The sequence below is a fragment of the Camelina sativa genome, chromosome 5 (assembly GCF_030686135.1).
Source record: "Camelina sativa cultivar CO46 ecotype springtype chromosome 5, ASM3068613v1".
In the NCBI taxonomy this organism is placed as follows: Eukaryota; Viridiplantae; Streptophyta; class Magnoliopsida; order Brassicales; family Brassicaceae; genus Camelina; species Camelina sativa.
The window spans coordinates 1,762,990-1,788,416 of NC_141884.1; the positions used below are offsets into that span (position 1 = coordinate 1,762,990).

General features: G+C 35.7%; 7 protein-coding genes across 7 annotated transcripts; 5 read left to right on the forward strand and 2 right to left on the reverse strand.

Annotated features, from left to right (window-relative positions):
• Nucleotides 1-766: 766 nt before the first annotated feature.
• On the forward strand, nt 767-4,266 carry LOC104784879 (phragmoplastin DRP1D-like). The gene is made up of 15 exons (XM_010509976.3): nt 767-1,058; nt 1,157-1,220; nt 1,310-1,417; nt 1,498-1,605; nt 1,692-1,742; nt 1,823-1,884; nt 1,997-2,087; nt 2,194-2,258; nt 2,364-2,558; nt 2,660-2,779; nt 2,857-2,927; nt 3,017-3,242; nt 3,322-3,372; nt 3,452-3,823; nt 3,911-4,266. Exons 1-15 carry the CDS (start codon nt 927-929, stop codon nt 4,037-4,039), a joined length of 1,845 nt encoding a protein of 614 aa, XP_010508278.2. The 5' UTR covers nt 767-926; the 3' UTR covers nt 4,040-4,266.
• A 6,012-nt stretch (nt 4,267-10,278) lies between these two features.
• LOC104784880 (uncharacterized) lies at nt 10,279-11,939 on the forward strand. The gene is made up of 3 exons (XM_010509977.3): nt 10,279-10,581; nt 10,668-11,585; nt 11,681-11,939. The coding sequence occupies exons 1-3, from the start codon at nt 10,430-10,432 to the stop codon at nt 11,781-11,783; spliced, it is 1,173 nt and encodes a 390-aa protein (XP_010508279.1). The 5' UTR covers nt 10,279-10,429; the 3' UTR covers nt 11,784-11,939.
• A 472-nt stretch (nt 11,940-12,411) lies between these two features.
• Nucleotides 12,412-13,217, forward strand: LOC104784881 (uncharacterized). Its single transcript, XM_010509978.3, has one exon. It carries the CDS (start codon nt 12,590-12,592, stop codon nt 13,052-13,054), a length of 465 nt encoding a protein of 154 aa, XP_010508280.1. The 5' UTR covers nt 12,412-12,589; the 3' UTR covers nt 13,055-13,217.
• Nucleotides 13,218-15,539: 2,322 nt separating this feature from the next.
• On the forward strand, nt 15,540-17,793 carry LOC104784882 (endoglucanase 15-like). Its single transcript, XM_010509980.2, has 4 exons — nt 15,540-15,870; nt 15,979-16,632; nt 16,719-17,000; nt 17,265-17,793. Exons 1-4 carry the CDS (start codon nt 15,643-15,645, stop codon nt 17,580-17,582), a joined length of 1,482 nt encoding a protein of 493 aa, XP_010508282.1. The 5' UTR covers nt 15,540-15,642; the 3' UTR covers nt 17,583-17,793.
• Nucleotides 17,794-18,880: 1,087 nt separating this feature from the next.
• Nucleotides 18,881-21,154, forward strand: LOC104788769 (endoglucanase 14). The gene is made up of 4 exons (XM_010514551.2): nt 18,881-19,370; nt 19,484-20,137; nt 20,223-20,504; nt 20,664-21,154. The coding sequence occupies exons 1-4, from the start codon at nt 19,149-19,151 to the stop codon at nt 20,979-20,981; spliced, it is 1,476 nt and encodes a 491-aa protein (XP_010512853.1). The 5' UTR covers nt 18,881-19,148; the 3' UTR covers nt 20,982-21,154.
• On the reverse strand, nt 21,109-23,729 carry LOC104784883 (ribose-phosphate pyrophosphokinase 5, chloroplastic). Its single transcript, XM_010509981.3, has 9 exons — nt 23,380-23,729; nt 23,080-23,256; nt 22,680-22,928; nt 22,259-22,402; nt 21,989-22,156; nt 21,833-21,902; nt 21,667-21,748; nt 21,419-21,578; nt 21,109-21,334 (listed from the first exon to the last, which is right to left on the reverse strand). The coding sequence occupies exons 1-9, from the start codon at nt 23,485-23,487 to the stop codon at nt 21,296-21,298; spliced, it is 1,197 nt and encodes a 398-aa protein (XP_010508283.1). The 5' UTR covers nt 23,488-23,729; the 3' UTR covers nt 21,109-21,295.
• On the reverse strand, nt 23,722-25,408 carry LOC104784884 (uncharacterized). The gene is made up of 5 exons (XM_010509982.2): nt 25,105-25,408; nt 24,807-24,923; nt 24,414-24,448; nt 24,104-24,204; nt 23,722-24,014 (listed from the first exon to the last, which is right to left on the reverse strand). Exons 1-5 carry the CDS (start codon nt 25,275-25,277, stop codon nt 23,928-23,930), a joined length of 513 nt encoding a protein of 170 aa, XP_010508284.1. The 5' UTR covers nt 25,278-25,408; the 3' UTR covers nt 23,722-23,927.
• Between the last annotated feature and the right edge of the window lie 19 nt (nt 25,409-25,427).

A 25,427-nucleotide genomic window follows, 5' to 3' on the forward strand; every position in this document is an offset into this window, starting at 1 on the left:
TTGATTCCTCCAGCATTACTGCTATAGACCATGTCAACTTCTGTTTCATTTGACAAAGGTTAAAAGTCTTACTCTCTCAGTGTTCCATCTGACCAAGTAGTGGTTTTCTGTAGGGTTATATATATCCTGTTTGGCTATGCTTTTTAAGTCTTTGGATCTTCCCTGAGGTTTATTATGTGCATTGGCTGAACTAACATTGGAGAATTGTTCACAAAAAAAAAAAAACTAACATTGGAGAAGAAGACAGTGTTGTGGTTTGCGTAACGATTATTTGGGTTGATACCTCCAAACAGTTGAGTCTTCTATTGCCACCGGTCCACTGCAATCAAGCATGAAGAATTCTTTTTAAAATTAATTTAAAACTAGTTTTCTTAAACTTTTTAACATTAAAAAGTTTTTTACACATATATATTTGTAAACTAAATATCACCACAACTTATAATTAGAAAAAATATTTTTATCTAAAATAAAGTTAAGTAGATTACTATAGTTCAATCACAAACTTTAAAAGCCTTTATAATGATTTTTTATTATTATTTCTAATTAAAAATTTAGGTACATTAAAACGGTTTACTTAAAATTTGTGTGATGGTTTCAATATGGCTCAAAAGCTGAGATTTAATTCTTCATATTGACATTTTAATTATATTTTGGTTTGAATAACCATTTAAAGACGTAAATGGTAGAATATCTAATTACATTAAATGGTTTTCAGTCAATTTTCAATAGATTACTTATAAATAATAATAAATAAATGGATAATGACAATATAATAATTAGGATTTGGTTTTGGTTAATCATATTGAAAACGCCCGCTCTCTGTTTTCTCGTGTCTCTCTCCGGTCCATCTGCGTTCGTCTCAAAGTCGTCCTTGCATTCTCTTCTTCTTCTCCGTCTGTGTAGATATTTTGAATCTCTCGGCGACAATGGAGAGTTTGATCCTGTTGATTAATGAGATACAGAGAGCATGCACTGCACTCGGCGATTATGGCGGCGGTAATAACGCTCTCACTTCTCTCTGGGAAGCTCTTCCTACCGTCGCCGTCGTCGGTGGTCAGGTTTCTTTCTCTCATCAGATAACTCTCTCACTTAGGGTTCTTCTCTTAAAGCTTCTTGCTTTTTAAGGTTTCTCTTCTCTTCTTATGCATGGGTGTAGAGTTCTGGGAAATCTTCGGTTTTAGAGAGCATCGTAGGGCGAGACTTTCTTCCTAGAGGATCCGGTTTGTGGATCCAAAACCAAAACTTTTTTTTTTGATAATCTGTGATTTGATTGATTGTTAAACAATGGGGAAGATTTGGATTTGTGTAGGTATTGTTACGAGACGGCCTTTGGTCTTACAACTTCATAAAACTGATAATGGAACAGAGGAATATGCAGAGTTTCTCCACCTTACCAATAAGAAATTCACCAATTTCGGTATGTACTTTGTTGTATCATATCAATGTGTTGTGTGTGTTCTTTTGTGGCGTATAGTGAAAATGTATTTCGTGTTACAGCTTTGGTTAGAAAGGAGATTGAGGATGAGACTGATAGAATCACTGGGAATGGAAAGAACAAACAGATTTCTCCAGTTCCTATTCACCTTAGTATCTTCTCTCCCAATGGTCAGTTTCTTTATCGTTTTGTGCGTGATGCTCTTGTTTACAACAAGCCTTTTGTTTCACTAACATCAGTTTTTTTTTGGAACCAGTTGTGAATCTTACTCTCGTTGATTTACCTGGTTTGACTAAAGTTGCGGTTGGTATGTGTTTGCTTGGCTCTACTTCCTCTGGATCTCTCTCTCCTTTTGTTTATTACTTACGTTGTCAATTTTGTTTTCAGATGGACAGCCAGAAAGTATTGTTGAGGATATTGAATCAATGGTTCGCTCATATGTCGCAAAGGTGAGTAGTTGCTACTAGTTCTTTACACTTTTCTTGGCTTGGTGCATGATGCTAACTAATAATATGTTGCAGTCACTTTTAATTTGATGGTTTAGATATGTTTTGTTCACAGCCCACCTGTCTTATACTAGCAATATCTCCTGCAAATCAAGACATAGCCACATCCGATGCGATGAAGCTAGCGAAAGAAGTGGATCCAACAGGTTTGTTTTGAACTGTTTCAGCAAATGAACTCTGGATTGGGGGGAAGAAATCATTCTCTCTTTCGAGCAATGATTACTGTTTTCTGACTTTTTTGCACTCTCTTAGGTGAAAGAACGTTTGGAGTTCTGACAAAGTTAGACTTAATGGATAAGGGAACTAATGCATTGAATGTAAGTGTCTCCCAAGTCTTGGTCTTTCTTATTTCTTTGTTTCTGTTGTTTGGAATCTTGAGTGTTACATAGTTACTATATTATTGAATCTTTTGCCTCGATAAGGTTATCGAAGGAAGATCATACAGGCTGCAATATCCTTGGGTTGGTATAGTGAACCGTTCACAAGAAGATATTAATAAGAATGTTGATATGATGGTTGCGAGAAGGAAAGAGCGAGAATACTTTGAAACCAGCCCTGACTATGGTCACTTGGCCACCAGAATGGGTTCAGAGTTTCTTGCAAAGCTCCTCTCTAAGGTTTTTTACTCAAACCAAAGCCTTATATATATTATTACGCATGAATGAGTTTTGTTTTTTGTCGTTCTGTTTAATAATACGCAGTGTCTTTCATTTTCCAGCTCTTAGAATCTGTTATAAGGTCCCGTATCCCAAGTATCCTATCCTCAATAAACAAAAACATTGAAGAACTCGAAAGAGAGTTAGACCAATTAGGCAGGCCTGTCGCTATTGATGCTGGAGTGAGTACATACACATTTTCATGAAACTATATGAATTGTATATTTCTGTGGTAGGTCTAAAAATGTGTTGGTCACAGGCTCAACTATACACTATCTTGGGAATGTGTCGAGCATTCGAAAAGATTTTCAAAGAGCATTTGGATGGCGGGTAAGAAAACACACAGTTATATATTGAACCAACATTTTCTGAACTTTCTTGTAATGGTAGATAAACTTTGATTGATGGAAAAATCTTAGGCGTCCTGGAGGAGCACGGATCTATGGAATCTTTGACTACAACCTCCCGGGAGCCATTAAACAGCTTCCTCTTGATCGTCATCTTTCATTGCAAAGTGTTAAGAGAATTGTCTCGGAATCTGATGGCTATCAACCTCACTTGATTGCACCAGAATTGGGTTATCGTCGTCTCATTGAAGGATCCCTAGATCATTTTAGAGGTCCAGCTGAAGCTTCTGTGAATGCCGTAGGTTCTTTATTTCACTTCACTTTTTTTTTTTTATCAGCTTATATATAAGAAGACCGTAACAATGTGATTGTAACAGGTTCACTTAATCTTAAAAGAGCTTGTAAGGAAATCAATTGCAGAAACAGAGGTGAGAGATTGGTTTGTTTTTAAAAGATATATAGTAAATGGAGAAATGGTTATTGATTCTTGTTGTGCAAGTAATGCAGGAGCTAAAAAGATTTCCTTCACTACAAATTGAGCTAGTTGCTGCAGCAAACTCATCTTTAGAAAAGTTTCGTGAAGAAAGCATGAAGTCAGTTCTTAGATTGGTCGACATGGAGTCTTCATATCTAACTGTGGACTTCTTTCGTAAGCTTCATGCAGAAAGCCAAGCTGTGTCTATGTCTTCACCAACCACAACAATAGACCAATACGGTGAAGGACATTTCAGAAAGATAGCTTCGAATGTCGCTGCTTACATCAAGATGGTTGCAAAGACTCTTGTAAACACTATTCCTAAGGCTGTTGTTCATTGCCAAGTCAGACAGGCGAAACTCTCGTTGCTTAGTTACTTCTACGCACAGATCAGTCAGAGTCCGGTTAGTCTCTTATTACTTCGGTTATGTTGTTAAGTTTGGTTTTTTCCGGCTTGGTTTAAGGATTTGGGTCTGGTTCTTTTTTGGCAGGGGAAACGATTGGGGCAGTTGCTAGACGAGAACCCGGCATTGATGGAAAGGAGAATGCAGTGTGCAAAGAGGCTCGAGCTATATAAGAAAGCTAAAGATGAGATTGATGCTGCGGTTTGCGTTGGATGACAACATTTCAGAAATTGATGCATCTCTCACTCGATCTCAAATTAAAAAAAAAAGTTTTTAAAATATCAATCATCTTATCCAGTAAACAACTAAACAATTAAATACATCTGGCTTGTAACAATTCGATTGAGGTTCGGCTTATTAAATCAACCTGTGGATCCATTATAAATTGAGCATGTACAATACACATAATAACAATAAAGTTCAATATTATTTAAATACACAAACAATTACCTAATCTTATTATATAAAGTTGGGTTTTGAAAGTTAGCCATTAACAAGATTCTGACATGTGTTAAGTTATCAACCTTAGATTTTGACATGTGTAAAAATTAATATTTAATAAAAGGAATTTGATTACAACAAAAATAAAATATTTTGTTTTAAAAAATATTAATAATGTAAAAAGATAATTATCAAAACTTACAGAATTTATAAAAAATAATTTTTTTTTAAATAATTATAAAATTCAAAATTATAATATTATTTACTTATTTTTAATATTTAAGTTATTAATTCTAGAAAATATTATTTACTTATTTTTAATATTTAAGTTTTTAATTCTAGAAAAAAATATAGAAAAAGGGATTAAAGAAAATATACAGTTAATTATTAATTCTAAATTATGTAAATACTCACTTCTATATAAACATAGATCATCTCATATTTAAATAATTTGTTCAAAAACATTGCTTTCAATTTTGTTTAATTGGGAAATTTTTTAAAATGGAAAGGTAAATTTTTCTTATGTTTTTAAACCAAATTTTCTCCTACTTTCTCCTTTTCCAGTTGGGAATAGGTAAGAATAATATGGTGACCTAAAAAAAGATTAATATATGCATATTCTTTTCCTAATACTGTATTTTAAAATTTATTTTAGTATTTTTAGATTGTTTTATTTAATTTATATTTTCATCTTTGAATTATTTGGGATATATTACCATGCTTATAATTTTTTATTGTTTTTTTAATTATGCCAAATTAATTATCTTCTAATTTCTCAACCTTGATTAGTTGGTCATAAACCCTTTTTTTTTTTTTTCAAAACATAATTGTTACCATTATTTTCACTCAATCCCAAATGGAGATAACGAGTAGAAGCTCATCAACCAAATGGATGGATAAAATAAGTTAATCAAACACAAGCTTACAACAAACATAGGTAGATATATTGAAAAAACATAAATCGTTGTTGATAGATCCATAGGATCTCAATGACTCTAATACCCTGGTTTGCGGAAAAGTTTAAAAGAATTGATATGACCACATATGTCACCAAAATGCACTTATTTTTTTGGTCAAGGGTCCTCAGAGAACTTCATGATGGGTAACCTTCCTGGAAGTGATTGTCGAAACTATGCGAGTGAGGACAAAACACAAGAAAATATCATTTGTTGATTTGAAGGGTCGGTAAACAAGTTTTTAAAGCCTCCCAGACGTAACAAACTTGCCATCAAATATGGGTGGATCCAAATGCCGAGAATAGATGTAGGGCCCACTTAGGAAGGTGGACCATGGACTGAGAGTGGACATGGGCTCACTAAGCAAGGTGGCGGTTTAGGCGTTACAGAGACAGAGACTACATCATGGTGTGTCAAAGGCATTTCCACGAATACATTGGGAAATTTAACAGTAGTTACTATCAAAACATATTGTGACGTTAGAAAAAGGTTTTTACTTTCAATGGTTGTCGGAGCAAGCCATTTTGAGATAGCAAAAAGACGTAAACATTTTCTCTCCACACAAGAGGAGGACAGAGCCGAGGTTATCTCTATGGTGGAGAAGATTGGACACAAGGTTATCTCCCTAAGAGAGGGAGGTGGAGGAGGTTGGACGCAAGGTTATCTCCCAAAGGAGGAAGGCGGAGCCAAAGTTCTCTCCATGGTGGAGCAGGTTGGACGCAATGTTCTCTCCATAAGGGATGAGGGCGGAGCCGAGATTTCCTCCATGGCGGTTATACATTATTGTGATGATACATCATTGATTACTATATTATGTAATATATAAACACATTAATCCAACTATTTTACTTTCACTTCTGCATAGTTACTATCACGAATACATTATAAAATTTAACATTAGTTACTATCAAAAGATTTTGTAACGTTAGAAAAATGTTTTTACTTTCATTGGTTGTCGGAGCAAGCCATTTTGAGATAGCAAAAAGACGTGAACATGTTCTCTCCACATAGAAGGACGACACAGCCAGGTTCTCTCTATGGTGGAGAAGGATGGGCACAAGGTTATCTCCCCAAGGGAGGAAGGCGGAGCCAAGGTTCTCTCCATGGTGGAGGAGGTTGCACGCAAGGTTCTCTCCATAAGGGATGAGAGCGGAGCTGACGTTTTCTCTATGGTGGTCATACATTATTTTGATGATGTATCATTGATTATTATATTATGTAATATACTTTTTATTCAAAATGTTTTTTGAGCCAACAATTTTAGTAATTAAAAAACTATGCAGAAATAAAAGTAAAATAGTTGGCTTAATGTATTCATATAGACATTTTATAGTTGGTGATAAAGAATATATTTGTAACACATAGTATATTTAGGTGTAAAAAAATACAGTTTTAATAGTAACATACATAAAAGATTTGTAAATAAATATAAATCAGTGTATTAGAACAAAAATAAAATTTATAAATAACTAACAACAAATTTTAATATATATTTTTTAAAATTTAATTTAATTTATAAAACTTAAAACCCGCACATCGGGCGGGTCCTCATCTAGTACTATATTAAAACATGGTTACAGGTACAGATAATTTCAACATAAATACCGACATACTCATTGTGTACAAATATCAAAAAGAGCACCAACAACAATAGAGGAAAAAGAAGTCTGGGCTATTACTGGAAGGCCAACATGATATCAACACACTAATATTTAACCAGATTTACTACCATAAATGTATAACTACTTTGTTACATGCAAAGACAAATTGTCCTATATTTTAAGACATTAGATTTTTAAGTTTACAACAAACACATAGTTTATGCAATTGTCTCTACATAACAAATCAAAATAAATAGATAATAAAACACCCGTAATGTGGTAGAAAAAAAAAATTGTGTGTTATGTTGTATTTTAGTTAAAATTCTCATAATTTATTTCACTATTTGAACAAGTGAATTGACTGACACATGTGAGAAGTAGAACGAACTTACCTTCTCAATTTGAGTATGAACTAACTTGTTAATGAGCCTTCATTAATATCAATTTACAAACAAATATGTATTTATTTAAATTGTGCTTCAATTATTGGCCAATGGCCATAATTTAATACTTAAATTAACCACATATATACAAATCTTAAATAGTATATGAACAAATAAAACTAATTTGACCGATAAAAAGAGATATTTTACAACACTATTGGATCACTTTAGTTATATACCACATAAAAATAATCATATAAGAACTAATGTTGGTTTGTGGGTTCTAGACAAAGCCTCTATTGATCAGTCTTTTTTTTTTTTTTTTTTTTTTGATCAAACAAGTACTTCTATTAATCAAACAGAAACATTACAAAGATAAGGATGGAATATCCCAAAGTTTAAGAGGTAGCAAGCCAAGGCTTTCCCCAAAGCCATAAGCCTGAATAAAGGTAAAAAGTACATCAAGCAAGGGTCCAAGATAGCTATGAAAAGTGCTATAGAGCAAATGGAAACAAGCGGAATCAAAGTTGCAAGAGTGGACATCTTCGATAGACTCGAGAGATGACAAGTAGGTCACTGTCAAAAGACATTGTGCCGTTGATATGAGCAGCAGAGCCAAGGAGCTCGCCGGAGTGAGTAACAATAACCAAGTCAAAGCCATGGTCAGAGTTTCGGGACCAAAGGCCCGTATGGTGGCGGAGGTATTGCTATCGGTTTGCTCGAGGCATTGGTACTTGAAGTATGTGGCCGGAGATGGCGAGTGGTGATTGTTGGTGTAGAAAACTCTGAGACTATAATCACACCCTCGGTAGTTTGCGATCAGAACTGAGATGCCATGAGACTTCAAGGGTTTCTGAACATAAAGGTTCACCAATGGGACTAAAACCAGGTTTCGCGAGCAGCAGGTGTAAGACCGTATCATAGTAGGTGGATCCTCTCTGCCATGGAGATGGTGATCAAGAATTCCACACAGCGTATGAAGTCGGTGAGATACTAAACGATGAAAATCAGACCTGAGCTTCGGGCGAGAGGTTGGTTTTGAGGTTTTATGGGCAGTAGAGCGTACAAACGGAGTTACTAACAGGTGCGAAGAGCAAGTGTGATACCGTGACACTCTAGGTGGATCCTCTCTGCCATGGAGATGGTGATCAAGAATTCCACACAAAGAGTGTGATCGGCAATACACGGACCAGGGAGCAGCAGACCTGAGCTTCATAAGGGAGGGTGATTGTTGAGGGTTGAGAGCAGTTTGATAACTCCAGTTTCGGGAACCAGTAGACAATGACACATCCTGAGAAATAACCATAGTTCTACCACACCCTATATACATCCGTGACAACCTAGCTAAGTGGTTTCTCTGATGTAGTCTTCGAACACCGAGGATGACCAAATAATCTAGATAAAGTCGAAGGAATGATAAAGGGTTAACGAGAGAGAACCTGGGCTTTTGTAATTTGGGCGAGTCCTCATGTACAGCTAACATGCCGATATCAGATCTGGAGTTCAGATTTGAGAATTGAAATGCACAGCGGCTAGCCCGGGAGGTTGAGATAGACTTCGTCTCCGGTGAAAGCAAATACAGAGCTGCCACGCGCAGGGGATGGTCTGTTTTCAAGACGGAAGTCCAGCAGCGGAGAAAATTCACTTCGTTGGAGGTTTTTTCACCCACCGTCGTCTCCGTCTCCGCCTGCCAAAGCTCGGGTGACGTTGGGGAAAAGAGATCTGCAGAAGCGGTAATCATTCCGGATCGATAGCTAAAGAGACAAGGGGACTTGATTTCCGTCGGCAGTGAGGCTGAATCGGAGTTGAATTCGGTTTTTTGCAAGCCTGTGCCTGAGACTGGTTGAAAGGGAAGGGTCTTTGTAGTTTGCAAAACGGGAACGAAAAGGGGGAAAAAGGGGAAAAGAGAAAAAAAAAAGAAACTAAGAGAGCAGAGGAAGCAGGAAACGAAGGCTAAGGTCGGTGTACCCCGACGTCGGCGAGCAGAGGCTCCACCGGCGTCGGAGAGATTTGGTTGTAGCGGCTCCTCGATATTCGGGCTTGGGAGAGAAAGTTTTAGGGCGAACTCACTTATTTTATTGTTACTTTTTAAATGTTCGTTGATAGCCTCTATTGATCAGTCTATTGTTGGATTTGATGGAAAATGTTGCTAGAAGTTTGAAGCATCTTCATGATGGGTTATATTCATCGAGATTTGAACCCATAGAATATAGTCATAGTGTGTGGAACCACATTTATGACTGCAAAGATTGCCAACTTTTACACCACCGAAGATAGCAACATGAGATTTCTATCTCGATCTCGATTCAAAACAATAAGTAAGTGAATTTGTTTTGATGAATATTATGAATTTATTTCTGGTTGTTGTTGAGTATACTAACTTGTGTCTTTGTGGAGTATTAAAAAAAAATCTTTGAGAATAAACTCGATGTCAGCAAATGTGAAAGTGAAGAAGCATAGAAAATGGTTTGTATATATTTATTATAGATAACTTAATATTGTAAATATTTGTTTACGTTATTTTATAAACATAGAAAACATCGTAAGTCCATATAATTTCACAAAATAGTACATGTTAAAATTTTAAAATACATGAAAATACACACAAATTGAGACAAATGTTTGCATTTTTTTAAAAAAAATGACGCTGTACAAAATGCACACACCAGGCCACCAATTCTCATGAATCTTAATAAATGAACTTAATCCTCAAAAAGATAACTAACAATAAAAATTGTGTTTCTAGATAATCCTCCCGTTTTCCTTATAGTTAGAAATCAAAGAATTGTTTTTATATCAAACCGCTTAAGAAAATTACTTTGAAAAGAATAAAAAAAATTAAACATAATCAAATGTACTTATTATAATTACCAGCTTGAATAAATTTTGTTTGTTCAAACCTAAGAGAACTATATGTCACAACATTATATATGGTATATGTAGACGACAGATGGAATTTCACACTATCGTAATAAAATTTCACTATAGTCACAATTCTTACTATAGTAATTAATTTTCACTAAAGTAAATTCCACTAAAGTCACTCAGCAAGCACCATGAATTTTAATAAAACATTTTTTTTTTTTTTTTTTCAACGCAATTTTGTTTAAAACCATTTTTATTCTCTACCGATAGACAGACAGTGCTTTAAAATCCTATGGATTTCGTGATTACTCACTCTCTCTGATTCAACAGTCGCATACCATCATACCCCGTGACATTGTAATGGCGGAAGGAATTGGAGGAGCTGAAGCAGTGATAGATCTCAAACCTGGATCTTCAATTCCAATTTCGTATCACCCTTCTTTTGGGCCTCACGATGATCTACTTCTTCTCGAAGCTGATGACAATCTCGTCTCTGACATCTTCAATCAAAGGTACCATTTTTATTTAATTGAATCTCTGTTTTCGCTTTGTTTTCGATTCTTCATGTTATTTAGGATTAAAGGGTTTCTCGATTTAGGGTAACATTGAGGGGACTTGCTGATGAAGATGCTGTTCTCTGCACCAAATCCAAGACCTTTGCTATCAAATTCGTTGGTAATTCCAATTCCATGTTCCTTATTCCTCCTGATGATGATGATACTAACATCAACAACAACAACGATAAGCCGCTTGTATCGGTTCTCAAAATTGCTCCTGGTAATATGGAACTTGTTGAGGTTTCTCCTAGGCTTGATAAACTCAAGCAGCTTTTATCAGCTAATCCATATGGTGCGTCTGAAGTAGACGCCATGATGGATGATGATAATGGCTTAGATGATGATAATAATGAGAAGAAGGGTGTAAAGTTGTATACTTGGAATGATTTGGTTAACACGGTTCAAGCGAGTGATGAGGAGTTGAGTGTTGGGTTGGAGAGTCTCTCTGCTGTTGAGATTGATGGTTACTGGAGGGTTATTGATGAGAATTACCTAGACGTGATTCTGAGAATGCTCCTTCATAACTGTGTTCTGAATTATTGGTCTTTTGATGATCTTGATGAAGATGAAGTTGTGAGTTCGTTAGTAGCTGATGAGTTTCCTAGTAAGCTCGCGAGTCCCTGCTTGCGCGTGTTTGGCTCTAGAGTTAGTAGTAATGGAACTGGTAAGTGGAAGTTGGAACCGAGGCTTGTGTGTTTGCACTTTGCTAGACAGGTACTGAGAGATGAAAAGATGAGACTAGAGAGTTTTATGGAAGAGTGGAAGAAGAAGATTCCGGATGGGATGGAAGGAAAGTTCGAGATGCTTGAAGGAGAGGTTTTAACAGAGACGATAGGGATCGAGACACGGGTTTATACATTCAGCGTACGCTCTCTGCCTTCAACTCCAGCAGAGAGATTCTCTATACTCTTTAAACATAGGTCAAAATGGGAATGGAAAGACTTGGAGCCTTACTTGAGGTAACTGAACAAAGTTTCTGATGTAAAACATTTCATTATAAGTTCTTATTGATTTGTGAATTGATTTGTGTTGGTTATGTATGTGTTAATTGCAGGGATCTTCATGTTCCTAGGCTTTCTATGGAAGGATTGCTTTTGAAATACACACGCAGAGCTCAGCCTAAAGCTGATGCACCACCTGTCTTTAGTGCAAGATGAAAAGATAGTTTCTCTCTATTTCTAAACCTTTTTTGGCTTCTTTGTTATAATTTGTGTTAGTTGATGTTAGACGACAAGAAGTGTGGTAGAGTTTTGTGAAATTACAGGTCACACAGATCATCCAATTTATGTGGTTTAGTCTTTTTTTGGTCGGCACTTGCGTATTTTTGCATAAACGTTAAAAACCTATATTTATTGCCTGGGCCAAAATTGAAGAGATCGACTTGGGTCCTGGTTTAGCCTTCTTTGTCCTATACGGTTCAACATCAATTAAATGAAAAAGATGCTTCATTTGTTTTGTGCAGAGCAAGATACTTTGTTTGAATGTACAAGTAGAAAAGTAGAATACGTTCCATGTATTTTTAAACTAATTAAGTTTTGACTAAACCCAAAAACTTTAAGGAAACATAGAGCCAAGCTCTCAAATTCGTTTTTTCTCTATCTATTAGCATTGTTTAATACCCCCACTAATATTAGTTAGCCTACAGAATTCGAATGGACTGACCAAATACTTGAATGGACTTTTATGACGAAGTCAAATTCAGGAGATAAAAAAGTGAGTTGCTTCGAAACTACAACAAAGTAGGAAGTATATATAATAATACTAGTATAAAAAGCATTAAGCATTAAGAATCACCTTTCTTTTATTTTAATAAACCCCAATGAGATTAAACAAAGACCGTTGATCTCAACCACGATACACCACCTTACAGTACTATATATCATTTATATACACACAAATAGAGAGCGTTGTTACTTGTGCCAAACTTATCTCTAAACTAATTTTTTTTGTTTCTCGAGAAAGAATGTTTACTGACTCTCTCGTAAGATTCTCAGAGTTCGTAGCCGACTCCATCATCATCGCGTTCCTCGTCGTCTTCACTCTACGTCTCTTCTTTAGATTCGCTAGTTTCCTCGCGAGCCGTTCTTGGCGACGTTACCGTACGTTCACGGTCCATCGTCGGAGATGGATAAGAAGAACCGCGGCTGATGAAAAACATTCGTCGACGACGTATTGTACGATTTGTCTTGAAGACGCGGCGGAGGGAGAGAGGATGAGGAGGATAACGGCGTGCAGCCATTGTTTCCACGCTGATTGCATCGATCCGTGGCTGGAAAAGAAGTCCACGTGTCCTCTTTGTAGAGCTCAGATTCCTCCGGCGCCTCCCGGAAACCCTCTGCTCGCGCTTATTGTTCCTCCCGGCGTGTTCGATATGTTTACCAAAGGAACCTTCCCTGACGCGGCGTCATCGTCAACAATATTTGATTAATTTAATTAGGACTACTTAAACACGAGTTTATCAATGTTTTTGTAGAAATTAATTAATGTACTCATTCATTTTTTTTTTACTGTATAGTTCTCTTCACACCAAAATGATAAAAAAGTATGTAACACCCTGGAATTTGGAATATTGAACTCTATGAACAAGAAAATACAAACCTCTAACATGTTATCTTGTGGAGAAAGTGACAGTATTATTAGTTAGTGTTTTTATAATACACTTCCTAAAGATGTTTGTTTTTCTTCACCACTTTAGAATTTTTCTTACCAACTATTATCTAATCCACCACCCAATACAGTTGCTTTTTTTTGTCTCCAACAAAGTGCTTCTAGTCTATCAAATAGTGGGTTTTGTCCGTCTATCAGATAATTGTTTTTTTTTTTTACTTAGCCAACAAATAAAACAAAAACAAAAGAGTAATAGTTGTGTTTTTCTTGGTCAACTACTAAATGTTATTCCAAAACCCCTTAAGAGGCAAACATCGACATAAGAATTTAGGAGTAAGTTAAAACTGCCAACGAATCCGGCACTACGTGTCGTAGAAGAAGGGAATAACTAAAAAACAAAACAAACAAAAAAAGAGAAAAGAAATTTCTGATATCTGAGAAATATCTTGATCTGAACTCAATTGAGCAGATATAGTGATTATTGCACTTGTAATGAAGTCAGACTATTTAAACTATATAGTATATGTGAATGGGATCGATACTTTTTGCTAGAGTATCTTGTTAGCGCAAAAGCAAAGACATATTATTGGTCCGAGGACCGAGATTCTTGTAATAAATCTCATATTAAACGTTATGAAATCTCCAAAGTTTTCTCATCAAGCTGCGTCGTCCACTATGCAATGTATGTCACCACAAGCAGATAATATACCGGTTAGATTACTTTGTTGGATTCCATACTCGGTTTGTGTTAACAATGATACGAAATATTGGTGGTCGGACAAACCATGATGAGCTCATTTGATCCATCTGAGAAGGTTCACTCTTGTAACACTTCCATATATATTTTTGACTTTTCAGCCTATCTTTCTCGTGTTAAAAGTATTCAGAACACATTTGGGATATATTTTTTTTTTTTTAGTATTTAAAATATTGGAAATGTACCTTCGCGCAATTAAACTTCTAATTCATCCAAGCCAATAATTAATTAAAGACCCAAGAGTATACAGTTTTAATAACATGCATTATACGAGTTTAAATTCAGACGGTGACACAATGAAAACAACGATATTTAAGTAGTACCCCTGTGCAATTTTGGTTATTCATTGAAACTTTTATATATGTTGCCTATTCCATGAAGATAATACATTGATCGAGATCGCCAGAAGTGATATCATTCCATTATTTAGAATCCAAAATTCCGCTCATGGCTCATGACATTTTCTGGTACCGTCATTTATTATTAGATTATGGAGAAAAAAACACATTTGTCCTCATCAATTTTTTTTATGTTCCTACGATTTTTTTTTTTTTTGTTAAGTTGTGTTTGACCTAGTTTAAATTTCATACTATACTATGTATTAACCTGCGGAAAACCGCAGACTGATTTTTCTTTAGATGAAAATTTGTAATAATTTATTTTATTATTATGTTATATTTAATGGTTTGTGATTAAAAATTTGGTTTGCTTATATTATTATTTTTTTGTATTTTATAAATGTTTATTAAAAATCTGTCAATAAAACATTTGCATAATAAATAAAATTGTTTAAACCTTTGTCAATTAAACGCAATTTTTGATATAATTGTGAAGTAAGTAAAAAGATATAACTAATATGTAAACAGAGCAACTAAATATAGATACTGAAGGTTCTGAAAAACTTCTTTGAAAACAACATTCATTATTTTTCTTTATGTGATTTCCTTTTTTCTGTAATAAGCACCTTCAAGTATTAAATATATTTAAATCTCAACTTAGTTTTATTTCCTAAAGAACAGTGGCTAAAATAAAAGTATAACTTTTTAAAATAGATAAGATACTATATCTATATCTTTTATTTTTTAGTTTATTAATTTTTAAAATCTAAGCAAACTGTTATATATTTTATTTGATTAGATTTTTGATAAAAATTTTAACTTGGGCTGGAAAAGTTTTTTTGATAAAATTTGTGGTTATATAGATTTTATTTGATTAGATTTTTAAAATCTTAACTGTTAATTTTTTTTAGGACGAATTGGTTTTGATTCTAATAGTTGTTCTTTTTTTTTTCTACAATTTATTTTATTTTATGTGTCACAATTTTCGTTTTTAATTAATTAATTAATATTAATTTTAATTAAGTTTTCTAATAGCAATTGAATGTAATTTTTTACACATTTTAATTAATTAAATAATTAATTTTAATTAAGTTTCATATTTGTATTTCTCAATTAATATAGTAGGATATAGTCTAAAGAGGATTAGGATTTTTTTCCATATATACCATTCATTGACTATATATAATTCTATATATAGTGAAAAATCAAATGTCTTTTAGTATATACTATATGTGTATATATATATATTATTTAGTATAAATATGATATATTGGATACAATCGAATATATGCAAAAAAAAAAACGTTTGCAACCATGTCTAGTGTGTCATCAGAATGTTTCACCAAAATCAAAGGCATTAGAATTGTGTTGTTATTATTCTTATCGGTTACTCGTGGAGACGTTTCTGAAAATGCAAATTATGCAGACGCTCTCACAAAGAGTATTTTGTTTTTCGAAGCTCAACGCTCCGGAAAATTGCCAGCGAAACAAAGAGTTACTTGGAGAGGAGATTCTGCACTCAGAGACGGTGCTGATGCTCATGTAATTTTATAACCCAATCTTTTTCCTTTTTCTTTTCTCATTATCTTTTGTGTGATGAATATTTCTTGAAGTAAAATTATATTATATATTTTCTAACTATAAAAATAGGTTAATCTCGCTGGAGGGTATTACGATGCCGGAGACAATATGAAGTTTGGATTTCCTTTGGCGTTCACGACGACCATGCTAGCTTGGAGCAGTGTAGAGATGGAATCGCAGCTTAAAGCCCGCAAGGAGCACCAAAACGCCCTCGCGGCTATCAAGTGGGCCACCGACTATCTCATTAATGCACATCCTCAGCCTAATGTCCTGTACGGACAAGTGGGCGATGGTGCCTCGGACCACGCGTGTTGGATGAGACCCGAGGATATGACCACTCCACGTCCTTCATACCGCATTGATGCTCAACATCCAGGAGCTGATCTGGCTGGCGAGACAGCAGCAGCGATGGCCGCAGCCTCATTGGCTTTTGCCTCGTCTAATGCAGTTTATGCCAAAAAACTCATTTCTCACGCAAAAAGTCTGTTCAATTTCGCTAAATCTTACCCCGGGGTCTACCATAGCTCTATTCCTAAGGCGGCTGGCTTTTACACAAGCAGCGGCTATCAAGACGAGTTGTTGTGGGCTGCGGCTTGGCTTCACCGGGCCACTGGAGAACAGACCTACCTCGATTATTTAATACATGCTTCTAGTAGCGGAGGTGTGAGCTCCATTTTTTCGTGGGACAATAAGTTCTTGGGAGCACAAGTCTTGGCAGCCAAGGTAGGTTACGAGAATTCCCTAAAATTGACCATGCCCTTATTACTTGCACGACACTTGACTAACTTTTTTTTGTGTGCAAATGTTAGCTTGTTTTGGAAGGCAAAGTGAAGAACGTAGGGAAGATGGCTGAGTACAAGAGTATGGCGGAGCAATTTATCTGCAATTGCGCTCAAAAGGGTTCCAACAACATTAAGAAGACTCGAGGAGGTTTGCTCTGGTTCTTGCCATGGGATAACCTCCAATACACAACCGCCGCTTCTCTCGTCTTAGCCACTTATGCAAAATACCTTGACGCTGCACATACATCGGTCCGATGCCCCCGTGGCGTCCTTCAAGCTTCTGAGCTTCGTAACCTCGCTCGGGCCCAGGTTAGACAGGCATTCGTTTTACTTCTTTTTCAAATTAAATCAAGTTTTAAGACTAATTAAATCAAGTTTTGAGAATCCTCAAAACTTAATTTAACAAAATATACAAAAAAGAGACAGTGTGCACTTATAGATGTTCGTAATGGCCACAGCCAACAAGAGAGAACAATGTCTTCGTAGATATTAGAATTTTTACGTGAGGATTAATTAAAAGTTTCATACGTACGTCAAGATAAAAATAATATTTTTACATGGTCCATGTAACAGGTTGACTACATACTTGGGTCAAACCCCAAGAAGATGAGCTACATGGTCGGATACGGCACCAATTATCCTAGAAGACCACACCATAGAGGAGCCTCCATAGTGTCAATCAAGATGGATCATAGACCGGTGACATGCAAAGGAGGGTATGGAACTTGGTTCAACAATCCCAAACCGAATCCTAATGTTTTGGTTGGAGCAATTGTAGGTGGACCGGACGAGAACGATGGTTATGGAGATAACCGGTCTGATCCTCAGCACGGTGAGCCTGATACAGTCACGGTTGCTCCTTTGGTTGGTGTTTTGGCTGCCATCGCATGACCTTAGTTATATCTCTATTTGTTTCTACCTAATAATGTATGACTGACTGTCTTTGAACTTCATTTTCCTAAGACGCTCTAGCAACTAACGTTTTAGGTCTAAGGGTAGAAAAACAAATTTTGATATGTTATAATAACTTGATGTATTGTCAAAAATAAATAATAACTTGATGTAATGAAACTTTCGAAACTAGTGATTTCGGTTCAGTTAAGGTCTGGTTATAAGTGTTTAGTTTGGTTCTCATGGAAGTTGTTAAACTCTCTGTTGATCGCCTTCTAACAAAAATTAAAAAAGGGAAAAATTCAAAGATATCTAACTTTTATAATATTGTAACAACTATATAGCTACCATCATTCAATTAATCAACAAATGTTTAAAACTGATGAAAAACCAATACATATGATGTACATCTTATACAAAATATATTGTACCTCTTATACCGAAAAGTACATTTTATACATGGATAAGAATTTTTTATTTTAAACTTCAAATTCTTATCTTATTATATAAAATTGGATTTTGAAAGTTAGTCATTAACAAGATTTTGATATGTGTCAAGTTATCAATCTCAGATTTCGACATGTGTAAAAGATTTTGACATGTGTAATATTTAATAAAAGAAATATGATTACAACAAAAATAAAATATTTTGTTTTAAAAAATATCAATAATGTGAAAAGATAATTATAAAAAATTACAGAATTTTTAAGAAAATACAAAGTTTTTTAAAATAATTATAAGGAGATTATATATATATTTCATAAAATTTGAAAGTTAGCCATTAACAAGATTTTGACATTTGTAAGTTATCAATCTCAGATTTTGACATGTGTAAAAGTTAATATTTAATAGGAGAAATATGATTACAACAAAAATAAAATATTTTGTTTTAAAAAATATTAATAAGGTGAAAAGATAATTATCAAAAATTATAGATTTTTTAAGAAAATACAAAATTTTTAAAATACTTATAAGGAGATTATATATATATTTCATAAAATTTGAAATTATAATATAATTTACTTCTTTTTAATTTTTAATTATTAATTTTACAAAAAAATAAAAAAAGGATTAAGGATAATATACAGTTAATTATTAATTCTAAATTTTGAGAATACTCACTTTTATATAAACATAGATCATCTCATAATTAAATAATTTATTCAAAAACAATATTTTCAACTTTATTTAATTAGAAATTTTTTTTTAACGGGAGGGCAATTTTTTCTTATTTTTGTAAACTAAAATTTTCTCCTACTTTCTCCTTTAATACACATATCTTATGGTCTTATCTATATCTTTTAGGTATGATATTTGAAAAGATGTCTAATAATAATATGAAAATTTTTAGGCTACAAATGTTTAGCTAACTATATTGTTCTATTTTGTAAAGATACGAATGTGAATGATCCTTAATTAGCCATGGATTCCATCTTATAGAGATTCTCTATAAATAGTTGAACACATATAGACTACAAAGATATGACAAACAGAAGAAACAAAGTAAAATCAATTGTTCTTTCAAACTGGTCTTGAGATCGTCTAATTTTTTTTTTTTTTCAAACGATGTCTCAATTGAAAAATGGATCTTCACAATGCTTATGGACAAGTATTTGCATTGTGTTATTTTTAATGTCGATGGCTCGAGGAGCTGTCTCTACAGATTATGGAGAAGCTCTCACAAAGAGTCTTTTGTATTTCGAAGCTCAACGCTCTGGAAAATTACCTCCGAACCAAAGAGTTACTTGGAGAGGAGATTCTGCACTTAGAGACGGTTCTGATGTTCATGTAATTTAGAACCCAAATCCTAAGCTTTGCCCCAAATATTTTCATTTTTTTTTGTAATGTATATTTGTTAGATTTAAGCCAGTATGACATTTTGCTAATTGTGAAAAACATAGGTTGATCTCACCGGAGGGTATTATGATGCCGGAGACAACATGAAGTTTGGATTTCCGTTGGCGTTCACAACAACAATGCTAGCTTGGAGCAGTATAGAGATGGCATCGCAGCTTAAGGTTCATCAGGAGTACGAAAACGTCCTTGCGGCTCTCAAATGGGCGACTGACTATCTCATCAAAGCCCATCCCGAGCCTGATGTTCTTTACGGACAAGTGGGTGAGGGAAACTCTGACCACGGGTGCTGGATGAGACCCGAGGATATGACCACTCCGCGTCCTTCATTTCGTATTGATGCTCAACATCCAGGCGCTGACCTAGCAGGTGAGACAGCTGCAGCAATGGCTGCCGCTTCTGTAGCCTTTGCACCATGTGATGAAGTCTATGCCAATATACTCATTGGTCATGCAAAAGATTTATTTGAATTCGCTAAGGCTCACCCTGGCGTTTACCAAAACTCCATTTCTAACGCGGGTGGCTTCTACGCGAGCAGTGGATACGAAGATGAGTTGTTGTGGGCTGCAGCTTGGCTCCATCGTGCCACCAACGACCAGACTTATCTCGATTATCTAACACAAGCATCTGGTAGTGGAGGTCCAAGGACTGTTTTCGCGTGGGACGATAAGTTTGTGGGAGCACAAGTCTTGGTCGCCAAGGTAGGCTATGATTATTCACTAAAGAAAACACATCAGTAACTTATGTAACAAGAAACAATCATAACACAAAGTTGTGCAAAAGCAGCTTGCATTTGAAGCTAAAGTAGAGAGCAATGGAAAGATCGCAGAGTTCAAGAGTATGGCGGAACAGTTTATCTGCAACTGTGCTCAAAAAGGTTCCAATAACGTTAAGAAAACCCCGGGTGGTTTGCTCTGGTTCTTGCCGTGGAACAACCTCCAATACACGGCTGCCGCTTCCTTCGTCCTCTCTGCCTATTCTAAATATCTTGAAGACGCAAAAGCCTCCATCCATTGTCCCAATGGCGCTCTTGAAGCTTCTGATCTTCTCAACCTCGCTCGTTCTCAGGTAGTTCAACCTAATATAGTACCAACCATAAGACATTTTCTTGAAATGATATCAAGACTTTTTCATATAATAATTACCTATTTAATTGTCAATGAATGGAATGATGATTTATTCTTCTATTATTTACTAATATCTTATTTCAATGAAAATATCATATAGGTAGATTACATACTTGGGTCGAACCCTAAGAATATGAGCTACATGGTTGGATTTGGGACCAATTATCCCCAAAGACCTCATCATAGAGCAGCCTCAATTATATCGATCACCAAGGACCAAACACCTGTGGCGTGCATTCAAGGGTTCGATGCATGGTTTCACAATCCTGCACCAAACCCTAATGTTTTAGTCGGAGCAGTCGTAGGAGGACCCAACGATAACGATGTTTACGGAGATGATAGGACTGATTATCTGGAAGCTGAACCTGCACCGGTCACCGCTGCTCCACTTGTTGGTGTCTTGGCCGCCGTTGCTTGATCTTACCTCTCTCTGTATATCGCTTTTAGACCACGTTTTTAGGCTTGCAAATTAAACATATTTGATATTTAAAGAAAATTATTCATCTTGAATTGTTAGCTATTTTCTAAATGATTGGATACAAAAAGACACAAAAAACTGTATTCTTAAAAGTTCGAAAGCTGGTTTCATTACTCTCTTCTCTACAAAAGTGTTCTGTTCTTAACAATCACACTCACGTCTAACATTTACAACACAAAAGAATTTGTACATTATCAGAAAATTCATACTACTGTGAGAGTCTATAAGTCGATTCTTTACCGCTGTTGCATTACTCAATCAATCCCCAGTGTCGAAAATGGCTCAATGGCTCCCTGAGAAATCCAAAATAGTTCGTTAGACCCAATTTTTCTCTTAAAACACAACCTGCTTTCGAAGAATTGTATTTGTTTACTTACGGAGCAATCATCGTGAACACGCCATATGGTCTCCCCCAAAAGGTTTGCTACTGAGAGAACTGTAAGCTGAGGAAAATAGTTTTTCTCTGACAATGGAATCGTGTTGGTTATGATCACCTCTTGAAACAGTCCGCTCGATAGTCTGCTGATTGCAGGAGGGCTGTTTCCGAATATAGAAAACAAATGGATATATAAGATTCTTTCTATGTAAATACTTCCAGCACTTAGAAGATCTTTCATGGACTTACCTAAAAACAGCATGAGTGGTACAGGCGTATACTTCTCTTGCTCCTTCTTGGTGTAACAGAGCCGCACCTTTGCTTATGGTTCCTAATATGTTCAAACATAAGTATCTAAAGATAACAGAGAGTGTTTACAGGTTTATATGCAGTTAGATAAGGACTTATAACTCACCTGCTGTGTCAATCATGTCGTCCACCATTATAGCTACTTTTCCTTTAACATCCCCAATTAAGTTCATCACCTACATAATGAAATGGATTGTCAAATGTCAATTCCAGACTGGAATTTCCAGTCTTGGTTGAAATGTATTTGCAAATGGGTTGTTACCTCTGCAACATTGTGCCCATGACGTCTTTTATCAACTATTGCTAAAGGTGCATCAGATAACTTCTTGGCAAAAGCACGAGCCCTTGCGACACCACCAACGTCAGGTGAAACTACCACCAAATCATCAGAGGATATGCCCTTACTTGCTAGGTAATCAAGTATCACAGGCTGTTCATGAATATTAAGTACAAAAAGAAGTTACCATAAGAAAATCAATAGTCACAAAAGGAACTCAATGCTTTGAGGAATCCATTAAGATAGAAACCTTACCTGGCCATAAACATGATCAACTGGAATGTCAAAGTAGCCCATAGACTGTCCTGAGTGAAGATCACAAGCAAGGACACGGTCTGCACCAGACTGTGTTATCAAATTTGCCACAAGCTTAGCTGCAATAGATTCACGTCCTTGAGTCTGCAAAAATTTGTAGATTGAAAGAGTTAGCCATCAACGAGAAACTAAATGGAGCCACAGGAATGAGACAATTGACGAACACAAATCACTAAATCAGCTACATCAAGAGAAGTAAGCTACCAATTTGATTACATCTGAATACTAACTACCTATAGATCTGACTTTAAGCTGACAATTGATTACTTTTGGAAACGAATCAGTATGCGTGTAAACCAAGATGTAACATTATAAAAGAAGATACCACCATTCCAAGACAGATTTTAAAGAAGGGACTTGCCTTTCTATCAGCTCGAGCATAACCAAAGTAAGGAATCACAGCGGTGATAGTTTTGGCAGATGCTCTCCGACAAGCATCAATCATAACAAGCAATTCCATAAGGTTTTCATTAGCAGGTGGGCATGTAGGCTGTACAAGGAACACATCGCATCCCCTTACACTCTCTTCCAGCTGAACATAGATCTCACCATCAGCAAAACGTTTAATCTTGATTTTCCCAAGATCCAGACCCAAATAGCAAGAAATCTCCTGTATCATCATAAAACATCCAATGAACAAACGACAAAATCACACAAATCAGTTTCTTCCTAATCGTTTAGGAAGCAATTGAACAAATCTCCAGTCAAAAGCTACTAATCAGTTTGTTCCTTATTCTTGCAACTTAAATTAAGAAAGAAACCTGAGCTAAGGCAGGATTAGCAGTGCCGGAAAAGATACGGAGGCGAGTGGTGTTCTTGTAAATCGAATCTTCCAAACGAGTCCTCGAAAAACTTGCGGGAACGGTGTCGCCTGTAAGCAGATGGAAACCGGAGGAGTTTCCGCCGTCGAACTTGTACGGATCCGCCGCGTTACACTTCTGTTATTCAACATTAAACAATCGAAGAAGAAGAAGATTCATCAGATACAAGCGAAGACTGTAAAAAAGGCTACTGATATCAGATAGAGTCGGAAGAGTGAGAGGAATCAAGAAGAGACTTACAAGAGGAAATCGAACCGAAGAAGAAGAAGAAGAAGGGGGACGAATCAGAGAAGAACGGCGGAGATGTAGCGCCGGAAAAGTAGGCGATGGTTGAACCAGAGACGCCATGTTTTCGAATTGGATCCGAAGAGAGAGAGAGAGAGAGAGATTTTAGGGTTTTAAGAAAAGCTCGTCGTCGTCGTCGTAAACACAGTAAAAGAGTCTTTTCTTCTTCTACTTACTTTTACTTAGCCCGCGAGATACGAAATTGACGACTAACCGTAACGATTTTGTTAAAAATAAAAACAAATACTAACCGTAACGATTTCTCTGTAACCAAACAATAACAATGCTATAATATAATAACCTGAGGAGAAAATTTTGATATATCTCTTTGAAAAGATGTGAATACGAGAAAAAGTCTGGCCGATGTTACAACGTTTGTCTATATAAAGCTCAAACGCAAGAAAAAAACTCTGATGAAGTTCGGTTTATTTTTAAGAAGAGATTCCGAGGAAAGTCTGAACACAATCATTTACAGTTTGGAGCTACAGAATGGTTAGTGTTGTTTAGGATGTAACTCCATATGGAAGCAATGCCGCAGCAACGACTCTTCCTTCTTCATTCAGAATGTTGTAAGTTGATGCAGCATTTCTCTGAATTAAATGTACCGATATCAGTGCATAAGAAACTATGAGCTATAAGCTTGGGGATAGAGAAGCTTGTAAAGGATTAAGAAGCTTACAGAATCAACTGTTTCTAGTTTCATGCCAATGGATTTCACAAACTGACGGACCTCGGGAGTTACCGGGTGAATGTCTCTTCCACAACCAATAATTAAGAGCTCTGGAGGGTTAGTTAAACACAGAGTCAGAAAACAGTTGATGATTTAGTTTAGACAGTGTATATCAAGACCTGAGATTAATGCTAATATGCAATAGTTGGTTCACCAATGTTCATATCTAAGAGTCGTTAGTTCAACAACTAGATTTCGCAAGTAATGAAACAAATTTGTTTTCAAGATAGAGAAAGGCTGTAATTGAATCTATGAATACCTGGAATGGGTCGAACTGTCTGGAAGATAGACAAGCTGCATCCATGTAAATACAAATGTACAAACGTTTAGCCACTATTCATAAACTTCATAAATAGAGCACAAAACCAATGACAGCAAAGAACGCTAATCGAACATAATAAACCTATAGTTTGATCAAACACATAAAAAGACCACAAAGCTTTAAAAATCCTCTGATGGCAATCTTTTGTTAAAAGCACAAAACTTTCACTCCAACAATTTCAAACTAAGTCGGCTATCGATATGAGGTGGTCACAGAACAATGGTTAGAATCTAGGACTGAGAAAAATGACTCATAATAACACTCAAGTACGTATGTATCTACATAGCTAACGAAACAGTTCCCTAATTAGACAAGAGGGCAGTGTTATACCTATCAGTGGTGATCTCAGAGAATTTACGAGGGCTCCATGACATTAACAAATTCCCAACACAGAGTAAGCTTCCTTCGTATTTGACCCCATTCACCGTGAAACTCGTTTCATTAAACCTGCAATTTAATTAAGTAAGTAAAGAGAATCCAATGAACCCTAATCATAACCATTCAATCCCAAAACCCAGAAATGGGTGGGTAAAATCCAAAATCAACGATGAACAAACAACAACGAGTTTTTTTTTTATATACAGGAAATATAATGACACATGAAACATGAGAATTTGAAAATGATTACTCTTGGAAGCGAAGCTGGTCTTCAGGAACATTGTCAATCAGATTGATCTGATCATAGAGAGAGAAAGCTCGTCGTAGAGACGGCAACACAGGATTCGAATGCTTCGGAACTTCTTTTCTCATACTTTGAATCAGTTTCGGCAAAGTCGCCATTGTTTTCAACCTCATCGCCATCTTCGCCGCAGCTCAATTTCCTGAGAATCCCGATGGCTCCTGATTTTTTCAGCCGTCGAGACCTTTAACCAACCCGGTTTACTCGTTTAACTCTACCAACATCGGTTATCTGATATAATTTACCTAAACCAAATTCGTTCATACTCGTTT